Below are 12594 nucleotides of genomic sequence, written 5' to 3'. Positions count from 1 at the left end.
CCAGGAGATTAATGAGGCCAGGGACATGGGAGTGTTGGTGGATAGGGAGATGAAGTTTAGGGGGCACATTGCAAAAGTGACTAAATCAGCTCATGGAATCCCTTGGTTGCTGAAGAATACTTTGACGAGCAGAGCTAAGCAATTTATTTAAGTTAAGGGATATTACATCCCATATTGTTTCTTAGCAGAATATAGAAACTATATAAAGTTCGGCGATTCCAAGCATAAGCAAATACCTGGATACTGCAGCAACTGATCCTTTAGGTAGTGCAAGCTGAGGCAACTCATATCAAAGGTGGAGCAAGCTCCGATCACTATTCTTGATATTTACCCATAACATGAACCTAGCTCCTAGGAGCTGTATTACTGTTCTACATAATGAGAGAAGGTCACTACCCAGACTGGTTTCAACCTTTATTGAGTCTCATCAGTGAGTAGGTAGACCTAGTTAATAATACCAAGTTTGTAGCAAACAGAATTTACATCCCTTGTATGAGAATTGCCAAGAGGTGTCCTAATAAATGACTAATTATATGAAGAGCCAAAGGCTTCAATTCGGCGACATATAACTTATTTAAGTTAAGGGATATTACATTCCATATTGTTTCTTAGCCAAATAAGAAACTCAAAGAGCTTCATGCTGAATATAGAAACTATATAAAGTTCGGCGATTCCAAGCGTAAGCAAATACCTGGATACTGCAGCAACTGACCCTTTAGGTAGTGCAAACTGAGGCAACTCATATCAAAGGTGGAGCAAGCTCCGATCACAATTCTTGATATTTACCGATAATGTGAACCTAGCTCCTAGGAGCTGTATTACTGTTCTACATTATGAGAGAATATCCCTTAACTTAAATAAGTTACATCTCGCCGAATTGAAGCCTTTGGCTCTTCATATAATCAGAGATAAGCAAGTTATTGTTCCTCTGTACCGAGCCTTGATAAGACCTCACCTCAACTACTGTGCCCAGATTTGGTCACCTAGGTTTCTTATTGATGGGGAGGAGGTTGAGAGGATCCAGAGGTGAGTGACCAAGATGACAGTAGGTCTATGGAATGAACCTTATGAGAACAGGTTGAAGATTTTGGGGTGCAGAAATTGGTTGATAGGCGGAAAAGAGGAGATATGATTGAGACATTCAAATTGCTAAAGGATTTCTATAGGATTAATTCAGAGGATATTTTTGAGATCAGAACTGGTGGTGGGAGGACTAGGGGACATCTATGGAAGCTGGGCAAGAGTGTGGTTAGTAAGGGTGTTAGAGCTGGGTTCTTTACTTTTAGAGTGGTAAATGAGTGGAATTCGCTGCCAGAGTCTGTTGTGGGTGCTATGACACTGAATGAGTTCAAGGCAATGATAGACACTGTGAGATCAAATAGTTGTGTGGACATGATGTTTAGGGCCTCCCTCGATGAGTCTAATGACTCCTCGGAGTCGCCCGTAGTAATAATAATAATAACTGCAGTTGACGTTCTACCTATTGAAATAGAAGCTTTAGTATTCAAAATTTATAAATATTTCCACATTTATACAGTTCGAGTCACTCAACTAAAAGCGTTCTTTTTTTTTTAAATTGTAGATGTAGGGTATGAAAAGGGTCTTCAACATGGCAACACTCATTTTCTTTTGCTACTTCCAGCTATTGACTGAATACTTGAAATCTATGAGGGACTGAACTCATACTTTATTTCACAAGAACAATGTCCGGTGATGTTAAAAGAGTTCTTTGATAATGATTGTGGTGAAATGTATTTGTGGTTTGGGCAACTCAAATTGTTTACAAATCTATCTTGATTATGGAAAGTACAAAAGCGAGTGCAACAGATATTGTCATTGAACTTAGAAAATTAAAAACACATCTTGAGGAAAGGTATGATGATAAATTTATACCTCAAGAAGCAAAAAAGCTTTTTAGAATACTGGAAAATAATAGAAGTATTAATACTAATACAATACCACAAAAGTTTACAAAATTTTATGACCGATGTCTTTCTTACATTGAGCTTTGGGAAAACAGTTTTGGTGGAGCAGAATCTTTTACTTGGATAAACAACAATGAATTAACTTGGTCGGAAATTGAAGCTTCAGGTGAAATAATTAATGAAATTCTTGCAAATAATGTAATAAACATGGATGAACTGTTTGATGAAGTGGTGATTGCAAAAGCTTTTTGGTCGGCAAACTATGACATTTTGAAAAATACAAGTTGCGAAGAAAAACTGATACAACTATTCAGTCATTTCAAAGAAAAGAACATTTCATTGCCCAATCTTGTCCAAATTATAGAATACATTTTCAGCCTGCCAGGCACATCTTCACCTGTTGAAAGGATATCCTCAATAATGAATAACATATGGTCTGAAGAAAAAGGTAAAATGGCTGAATCAACAGTAAAAGCTGTATTGCACTGCAAACTTAATAGTGAACTAAATTGTAGTGAATTTTTCGATGCGATTAAAAATAACAAAGAAATTTTAAAGAAAGTTCAAGCTAGTGATAAATTTTAATAACTTTTTAATAATAAGTTATTGAACATAACTAAGAGTAATTAAAGAGTAATTAAAAAATTATTACTACGAAATGTTTTTTTTTTTTTGTTAACCACTCTGTTAATTAGCCTTTTGAATCATAAGTACTTAGCGTAGAAGGCGTTACTTTCTGTTTTGAGCAAACTCTCAAAAATGTCTCAGCTTGATAAAAAAAATTTATGGTAAGTCTATATATATAATAACAGATTGTCCTTCAAGAGTCAAAGTGGAAAATAGTAGTACGTGTGAAGATTTAGAAGCTGTTTAGTGTGAAGTTGAGATCAATAGAATAGCATATCTAATAGGATGAAGTTATAGGTCAGGGAATGTGGGAAGTATTGGTCGAGAAATATTTAGATAAATTAGTTGGGGAAGTAAAAGGAAGATAATCCTTAAGGGAGATTTTAATTATAGGAATATGGATTGGAAAGAAGAGATAGTGTATAGTAACAAGGAGAGTGAATTTGTTGAGTTTCTGTAGGATAACTATCTAAAGCAGCATGTAATGGAAGCAACATACAGTTTATTGTTGTTAGATTTGGTGATATCCTGGCAAGATGTGGTTGTGAATGAAGTATCAACAGTACCACCTGTTGGTGAAAGTGATCATGAGGTACTGGTGTTTGGAAGGTATTCAAACAGGAAAAAGTTGTTATCAAGAAGGTCTATATGTGGAACTATAAAGTGGGTAATTATCAGAAGCTCCATAGTCAACTAGCATCAATACATTGGGTTGATGAATTATGTAGAAAAGATGCTGACAGTGCATGAGAAATGATGAGGCAGTATCTAACACAAACAATGCATAACTGCATACCAAGAGTTGTGATCAAAGTGTTGAAAAATTGGTTAGAATAGAATACAGATTGGGTTGATGAATATAAGATTCTCTATAATGATCAGCATGGGTTTGTGAAGGGCAGGTCATGTTTTAGCAATTTGCTTATGTTTTATGATAAGGTAATGAATGTGTTGGATAAGGGAGAATCATATACAGTGATATTCTTGACTTTGCAAAAGCATTTTGATAGATTACCACATGATAAGTTGGTGTACAAGCTGCTGAGGATAGGAATAGATAGTATATTGGTTAGATGGATTGGAGACTGGGCTCTCTGAATGATACCAGCAAGTTGTGTATGATTGGACTGTCTCACAGAAAAGGAAGGTGACCAGTATGCTTCAATATGCTTCAAGGGTCCATGCTGTTTAACTTGTTTGTTAATGATATTGCATGTGGATTAACTGGGGATCTTCAAATGCTTGCTGATGATGCAAAGTTAGATAGAATTATCAAGAGTGATGTTGATATCAATTCTCTACAGGAAGATTTGAATAGACTTTTAACTTGTACAAGGTGAGTGGGGTTGCAGTTTTCATGTTAATAAATAAATTACACCTTGGGATACAGAGGTATAAGGCTACATACTGTATCGGTGGAGCTATACTTCAGTAAGTGGATGAGATTCAGGATCTTGGAGTGATGGTAGACTAAAGTTTCAAGGGCACATTGTACGTGTTGTAAAGACTGCACATCATATTTCTGCTATGATAAAAAGTACGTTGACATATCCTTTCCTTCTTGATATGTAGGGATAATGAGGAGGTAGTGGTGGTGCATCTATATAAGACACTGGTCAGACCACATATGGACTATTGTGCTCAGGTTTGGTCATCTAGTTTTCATTGTGATGTGGAAACACTAGAGGGTCCAAAGAGGAATAACCAAAGTGATATCAGAACTCTGGAGTGTTGGTTATGAAGAGCATTTAAGAGAATGTGGATTACAGAATTGGTGGTTAGGAGGAAAAGAGGAGATAGATAGACCTTCAAGTTAGTTAGGGGATTCTATTAGATTAATAAAGAAGAAATTATAAAAAAGAGTGGATGTTAAGATGGAGAGAGGCTATCCCTGGAAGTTGTATAGAGATGTGGTGAAGAAGGGAGTGAGGAATAGATATTTTTTTGACATGGAGAGTTCTTAGCGAGCAGAATGCATTGCCTGAGTGCATTGTGGGTGCAGGTAGTGTAAATAACTTCAAAGCTCATTATGATAGATGTGTTGTTGGTTGAGTGGGCCTCCCACTATGAGTCTGTTGTCTTCATGGAGGTTACCAAATAATAATATAAAAGCAATAAAAATAGAAAAAAAAAAATCATTAGCCCATCCATGGTGCACATATATTAAAGGTTTACAAATAAACCTTTTGTGAATGGGAGCCATATAAAAATAAAATAATTATTATATGCAAACCTCAGCAACTACTATTCATTTCCTACTTACATTCTGTATAATTTCTTCCATAATAAAGAATAGAACATATAGATCAGTTACATGGGACATTCTATGACAGAAATTACTAAGCCTTAAAGATTTTCTTTCCCTGTTTTCCTAATTCTAATAATTCCAATTCTAATGCAGACCTCTTTTATTATTTATGAGGCTTGATCCTCTACAGTTCAATTATATAAACAGCAATATCATCTTCCTCAAACTGGCTTCCCTTCTTTTGTAACTTCACAGATCAAGAAATAGGGAAGCTAAATTATTCTTTCTTAGTAATAATTCAATAGAAAATGCCCACTTATCAACCAGAACACTTGATAATCCTGATCATAATTTTTCCAAAACCTTTAACCTTTACTTAACCAGCTCTGCCTACTAATATACTGCATATGTTAGTTCTTTTGTCAACTCTGACCATAACATTATCCATATATCCTTCTCTACAAATGAACCTTCCCACTGCCAATATTGGAATTGTGTCTTTGGCAATGCACAAAGACACAAGGTTACTGCTTCCACTCCCCCAATACAGAACACCTGCTATGATTCTTTTTTTGGAATAAGGACCTTTATTCTTTGCTCCACACAAACTCTCAACCACTATCCAAAGCTTTGGTTCTCTAATATGTGTGCCAAAGCAGATTAAGATAAATATTCAACACATAACGTGTAATGTGGAGGTTGAGAGGAAGACATATTTAGTTGGGTGTTGCTATAGGCTTGGGAATGTGGTGATGAAGAAATGTATAAAAAACTTGGATTAGTGAATAAAGGAAGAGTGATTTTAATTATGGCAGTATAGATTGGAATGAAGAGATAGCATTTGGAATAAGGAAAGTGAATTTCTCGCGTTCTTGAGAGATAACTATCTCAGGCAGCACATAAAGGAAGGCACGCAAGGATCAAGAGTTCTAGAACTCATCATTTCATCAGAGGATGTAACTGTTAGAGGGGTTTCACATTTTCCTCCAGTTGGTGAAAGTGATCATGAAGTAATCACCTTTGTTGTGGCTAGTCATATGCAAGCTTTTGCGAGGAAAGGATATATGTGGAATTATAAGGCTGGTGATTATGACAAGCTTAGGAGACAACTTCGAGCTATAAATGGAATGAGGAGTTGAGCGGTAAGGAAATAACTGCTGCATAGAAACTTGCAAAGAAATACATAACAGCATCAACGTACGAATGTATCCAAAAGGCCAAAAGGCTGAATAAGGTAGGTGTAAAATGGATGAATGTGGAGCTTAAGTACGAAATCTGGAAAAAGAAAGTACTTTGGACTCAGTAAGGAAAACAAAAATAGAGTATGCACAGAAATTGGCAAATCAGGCTAAGAAAACCCCAGAGAGTTTTTTTTAGATATGTGGCAAGTAAAAGGAAGAATGATCATGGAAAGATGAAGTTAAGGGATGAAAGCGGTAGAATGATAACTGCTGCAGAAGAAATTGCTGAAGTATTCAGTGGTCACTTTATAAGTGTGTTTCATCCTGATCAGGGTGGAATAATGAGGAACTTAAGTGTAGAGGACATAGGAGAGGATAGCTTATTTGTGAGTGAGCAGGAGATATTTGAGGAAATAAATAACCTCGATGTTAATAAGGCGATAGGATTTGATGACATATCACCATGCATCTTAAGAGAATGTTTCAGGAAAATGGGCAGCATTGGCATGCCTGTTTAATAAGAGTTTCTCAACAGCACAGGTTCCAAGGGAGTGGAAGGAGGGTAAAATTGTTCCACTGCATAAAGGCTGTAGCTTTAAATTATAGGTGGCTCTGTATATCTGGAGTTCTGGTGAAGGTCCTGGAGAGATTGGTGAGAAGTAGGATACAGAAATGGGTTGCAGTATTCTCTGTGGTTATCAGCATGGGTTTGTTAAGGGGGAGATCGTGTTTAACTAACTTACTTATGTACTAGTTCAAGGTGTTTGTCACCTTGTTATAGTTCGATTTTGCAAAGGCTTTTGATAGACTGCCACATGATGTTGTGCACTTTAAATATTATTCCTTTGATCTCTACATCAAGCCGCTAAAGGTGTAGTCTTTTTTCCATGGGTCACGTGGTATCTCTATCACACAAAGAAATAGCCTCAGGGTAGAGCCAAAATTCAATATGACAGAGTCCTCAAACCTTACCTCTCTTAAATTCCTAAGAAATTTATATTTTTAGACTGCACCACTTAGAATTATTAGATTAAAGATATAACTCAATCAAGAAGTAAGTTAGAAGATATACTCATGTGACCTAGGGTTGCAATTGTGTCCTTAACTTTATTCACTGCTCATATCCGTAATGAGTTTCACAAGTGGTGCATCGAATTCTATACACAGACTCATATATTTAGTTAAAATCAAGCAAGGTTTATTTGTTTCTAAGATTACAGTTTAACATACAAGAACAATCATCACTCTAAATAAATCACATTCTAATCTAAATCAATTAATTAGCTTGACTTCATCAGATATGATCTCTGAACACATTTTTTTCTCAAATAATTCACACCAAATTAAGTAATTCTATATCATCTAGATTACTACTGAATTCCAGTATTTAATTTCTATACTAACTACTGGTAACATTAACCATTCTTCAATATACATAGATTCAGTTTCAATTAATAACCATTCACTCATGACTTTATAAGCGCTACAGTCCCAACCTATACTTGTATCTGAGTCCTTCACTAATAAAGCTTCACATATTAATACATATTCAGATTACATTCATATAATTAACAAACTTTACTTATCTCCACTCTATGGTACCTCTATCCATCTGCTTCTGCTTTAGTCTATCCTCTGTTTCACTAGGACATTTCTTTGTTTCCTTCATTCTACTTCAGGTCAAGACCTCATAGCAATTACCAGCTTTAGACTTTGGGACACATGCATCTGCTGACCTTTCAACGGCATGTCTGCCGCTACTTTCCAGAAATCTAGGACAAGATTACCTGCTGTAACATCGTCCTAGTCTAGAGGTATTCGTTCGGCCATCCCCGAACCAGCACCAGACTAAACCTTCACTACTTGAGGAAATGTGAGAACTCCACACAATGAAAGACCAAGAGACCGAAAGGGGGGGGGTTCCTAACCCTTTTATACTAGCCAGACCGGTTTCAACCTTTATTGAGGTCTCGTCAGTGGTAGCCAGATCCTGAGGTGGTGATACTAAGGTGGAAGTAATGGAGAAGTCATATATTAGAAGTCTGTGTAGTGGCCCTTCCCTTAATGCATAGCATTATACATGTCCGCAAGGAGATGTGCTTTGCATTATGGGAGATACTAAGACAATTGATGAGAGCTTAGTCCACCTTTACCACGAGTTGCCTCAGTCCTGAAGATACTTCAGGAACAAACTTTGCTTATACTTGGATAAAGGATTAAACTAAATTTATTAGTCTAACCAAGTGGGAAAAAACTTCCAACAGTATGTAGCATCATTAGCAATGCAAAGGAAAATACCAATAAATCCTTAACAAGCAAGGTAGTGGTTTCACATCACAGAGCAAAAAATCTACAACTTAGAACATATTCACAAACATCCATAACTGCAGTGGAATATATTCATGAGAATTAGCTACATACACACTGCTGAAATTAGTATTGAGACAACCCTATTTGGAATAATGTGTACTGATATGCATATTTCTGTCATCACACAAGACCTATATACCAACAAACATACTCTAGAGAGCAGACTGCACATCTGCAACATGTCAAAAAAAGTGCTATTATAAAATTCGATGCAGATTGAATTTTCTCCAATTTTTTTTATTGCATCGATTTTTAGAGGTCACAACTAGAAAGCTTATAAAAATAAACCTTGTTATTGTAAATAGAATACTAAAAGCCTATGTATAAAGACCAAAGGGAATTAGCTTGCTCGCTCGCATAAACAAGGAATGTTCAAATGGCAAAGCCAAGGGCAATGCCTTGCCATTGGAATGTTATTTGATGTTAGAGCTCTGATTGTAGTGTAAGAGAGCTCTTTTGTTTACAAGTTCAGTGACGGCCTGAATCAAATATAATTCTGCAGTCTGGTAAAACGGATTAAAGATGTACGAAAGAGGAGAAAAGAAAAGTCGGCAGAAATATTAGATCAAAAGAATCAAAGAATTCACGAGGATATATTCGGGGGTTTCAATTGTTAACCCAAGGTTTCAGAAAAGACTGAATATAAGGCATGGATCTTCAACCATGAGAGATTGACAATTTTTGGCTAGGACACACGGAAGTTGGGAGGAGAAGGTCAATCCATGGCAAATCGTCCAGATCAAAAATGACAGTTACCAGAAGGGATTAACTATGGTATGGAGGGAGCAGCTAAGCCGGACCCGATGCGTTGCCGATCAGACACTGCATATGCTCCGTACGCTGAATCCCTTTTGCCTGAAGCTCCAAGACACCAGGAAAACGCGTTCCAAATCTGCCAATTGTTCTGAAGGAAATGCCAGTGCTCCATAGACCTCTAAGGAAAGCACTCAAAACCCGAGATGGAAAAGGAAACTAAGGACTCCGACACGAATAGAGAAGAAGTGCACTAAAGGCAAAAAGAATTCATGTGAGTCAATTGTTGTATATTATTTTGTATGTGATATAAGGGAACTACCTTAATGGACTGCTAAGTTTAATGTGATAAGATAGTTATAGCCTGAAAATAATTAATGCATTTTTTATGGTTGGAATTAAGTGTATTGATCAGAGCATAGCAAATTCTTAAGTAATTGGGCCATGAGTTTAATTGTTAACTGTAAGGAATCCTAAAGTATTATGAATCCTGAAGTATATAAATAGAAATTTTTATGTTCTATGATAATTAGCTAAAAATAAGAGATAAATTCAGTTGCAGTGATTCTTGTAAGTTTATTGCATATTCGCGGGAAATTGCCATAAGGATTTGTCACAATTAAACTAATAATTAGAAGAAGCAATTTTCCTGCTCTGTATGTATTGTATATTCAAACTTAGTGTATAATAAACATGCTTGTCATTTATATCCAAGGAGTGCTGCCTGATCTTAATGTGCAATGTACTATTTCAAAATAAACTCTATCCTGTGAGCGGGGAACTAAATGATAGATAAGATAAGGAATACATAGAAAACCATGACTGAAATTTAATTAAGAGAGGATTTTGTGTTAGATTAGGACCTATGGAAGTACTACTAGTTTTTATACCACAAGGAGGCCTAGTGGCACAGTCTTTAAATAAAAATAAATTTCTAGTGCTCTCAGGTATAAGAATATAGAGTCACAGAAGGTAGAGAAAAGAGATAGTAGGAAGAATAAGAAATGAATAATACAGCATAAATAGATAACCCCTCCATTTACACTATATCAATAAAAGACTAAATCATATAAATTAAGTGTGGATGGGATGGAAATTTCAAGTCTCATTTGGGATAAAATGAATATCATCTAATCTTGTAAAATTTAATCATGTAATATCATCTAATCTTGTAAAACACCTTACCTAGGACAAACAGTTATCCGTAGAATATAAGATGATTATAAAAATATAGAACATAAAGGCATAAATGCAACTGCATTTTCTAAACACTGTTTGATGAAAAGGATTCTCACAGAACAATTACAATCTAATAATGATATTACAATCATTATTTCAAAGCCTCCATTGCCATGACACATCATACATTGAATTATCTTATTAGCAATGCACCAATTATCCACCATCCCTGAAGAATCTATTTATCCATCCTTTATTCACACCACTCTGGATACAGCTTCCAGAAATGACCTCTTGTTGCTTCACCACATATATTGCCCTGCACAATAGTTACCTAAAGCTTGATATACTATAAATGTAGGCTGAGGAAGAATGAATGAAACTTATGTAGTTCTATCATAAACTAATTATGCTTAAATTCAAAATTCCAATCCTGATACAATCCTGTGTCTGAAATAAATCTTTCCACTGTTTCTATATCTACTAGATATGTGGAGACCAGATCTTACCCCATAGGCTAAATTTCAAAATTAAATTAGTTAACTATATTCTATGCAGTTAAGACACAAAAATGTACTGACACTGTGAAGGAAATTTTATATATATATATAGATACATACAGCAATATTTTACATAATGCAGTTTCAAAGAGTGCTGGTTTCACTATAATTCAGTTTGTAATTAGTACAAAATGTATTCCAGTACATTTATTATTATTATTTGACACTCCAGGGAGTTCAAAGAATCACCGAAGGAGAGTGTGCCAACAGCATTGATTGGTTCCCTTCCAACTACTAACCGTGCTCAAACTCACTTAACTGAGCCATTAGTAGCAGAGGCTCTACCAATCTCTACCAAATTTGAGAAAATAAAATATTACCAATCGACCAACCTTTGCAGGTAAAGGTTGGTCGATTTACTGTAATTTTGTCAAAAAGGCAATTATGGGGAGCAACATGGGTTTTGTTAAAGGTCATTCTTGCCTTAGTAATTGGTATCAGATTAAGGAGAGGTATAATGGGTATTGTGTTAATAATGATTAGTTTGTTACTCCTATGATGAAACTTTGGTTGCATTGTGGGAAGTACAATAGGTAAACGATGTTTCTGGGCCTCCATGAGTCTTTAAACTTCATGGAGATACCCGCTAACAATAATAATATATATAGTACCACAAATACAAACAAACAAACAAACAAACACACACATCAATATGATGTTAGCCATGGGAATGCCAGTAGAACTGACACAGCCTCAAAATATAATACAGGCTGTATTATACAGCAATACTACAAATACAAACAAAAACACTTATCAATATGAGGTTGGCCATGGGAATGTCAGTAGAATTGACACAGCCTCAAAATGTCACATAATATATATAAACAGACCTTGAAAAAAATTAATAAGTATCGTATACATATCTCGTCTAACGTTGGGATATGTAGATCTCTGCGTGCTTATGTAAAAATAAAAATAAACGGGAAAAAAAATTACTTACTTGTTCTGAGCAGTTGTTTAATATACACAGTTCCTCTGACCAATAAAGCGACGAACCTTCAAGTACATAAAAAAATTGTGCTAAGAGAAGAAAAGCCATCACCCAGTCAAAAAATGTCAACATATGAACATGCATGCTAAACATAAATTAAAGCCCAACGGGAAAAACGAGAGAGAAAAAAATATTATTCAGTAATAACAGCTAATAACACCGAACACGAATACCCAAAACATGCATGAAAGATTAACGAATTCAGTCTTATAAAGAGCACTAAAATAAACAAATTTCGAATACTGACTGATTTATTCATTTCTAAACTGTCCCGAACATTTTCTTCTAATCGCACACGATACAAAACACACATATCAATTGACATGTAATTGGATTTTCCCATCACTAACAGGAAACAGGCAACTGGCGGACAACTGTGAATATACGTAAGTGCGTATCACATGTTCATTACGAATTACAGTTTTATGGAAGTGGCCTTTTCATTAGTACATCAATTACAAACATATATATATATATATATATATACTTAAAAATCATAATTATAAATATAATTAGTACAGCTTAGGAATAGTTAATTATTATTATTATTATTAAAATATCATAGAGAGCTGAGGCGTTCGCTACGCCCTTATTATTATTATTATTATTATTATTATTCGTGACACCTCCAAGGAGTCCGAAGACTCATCACGGGAGGACACCTACAACTGTCTCAACTACTACACCGAACCTCTACTACGAATCATCTCCATCAACGCCATCTACTGCCCACCTCCACAACTAGTATTTTTTTTTGTCT

At 35.4% G+C, this 12594-nt stretch overlaps 1 protein-coding gene across 3 annotated transcripts in view; it reads right to left on the bottom strand.

Annotated features, from left to right (window-relative positions):
* The window catches only part of LOC150093895 (uncharacterized), a 159995-nt gene extending 147789 nt beyond the window's left edge, over positions 1–12206 (bottom strand). For 2 of the 3 annotated variants that reach the window (XM_090413013.1, XM_090413014.1), the window contains exon 1: positions 11784–12198. In XM_090413013.1, coding sequence (XP_090269139.1) covers positions 11784–11927 — 144 coding nt within the window. In that variant the 5' untranslated portion in view covers positions 11928–12198. Of the gene's footprint in view, positions 1–11783 lie in introns of all 3 variants that reach the window. The other variant, XM_090413015.1, reaches the window with a different exon arrangement.
* Positions 12207–12594: the final 388 nt, after the last annotated feature.

Source organism: Typopeltis vanoorti, chromosome 23 (genome assembly GCF_054136105.1).
Source record: "Typopeltis vanoorti isolate ZY-2024b chromosome 23, IOZ_Tvanoo_1.0, whole genome shotgun sequence".
NCBI classification, from domain to species: Eukaryota; Metazoa; Arthropoda; class Arachnida; order Uropygi; family Thelyphonidae; genus Typopeltis; species Typopeltis vanoorti.
This window is presented reverse-complemented; position numbering and strand designations above follow the sequence as displayed.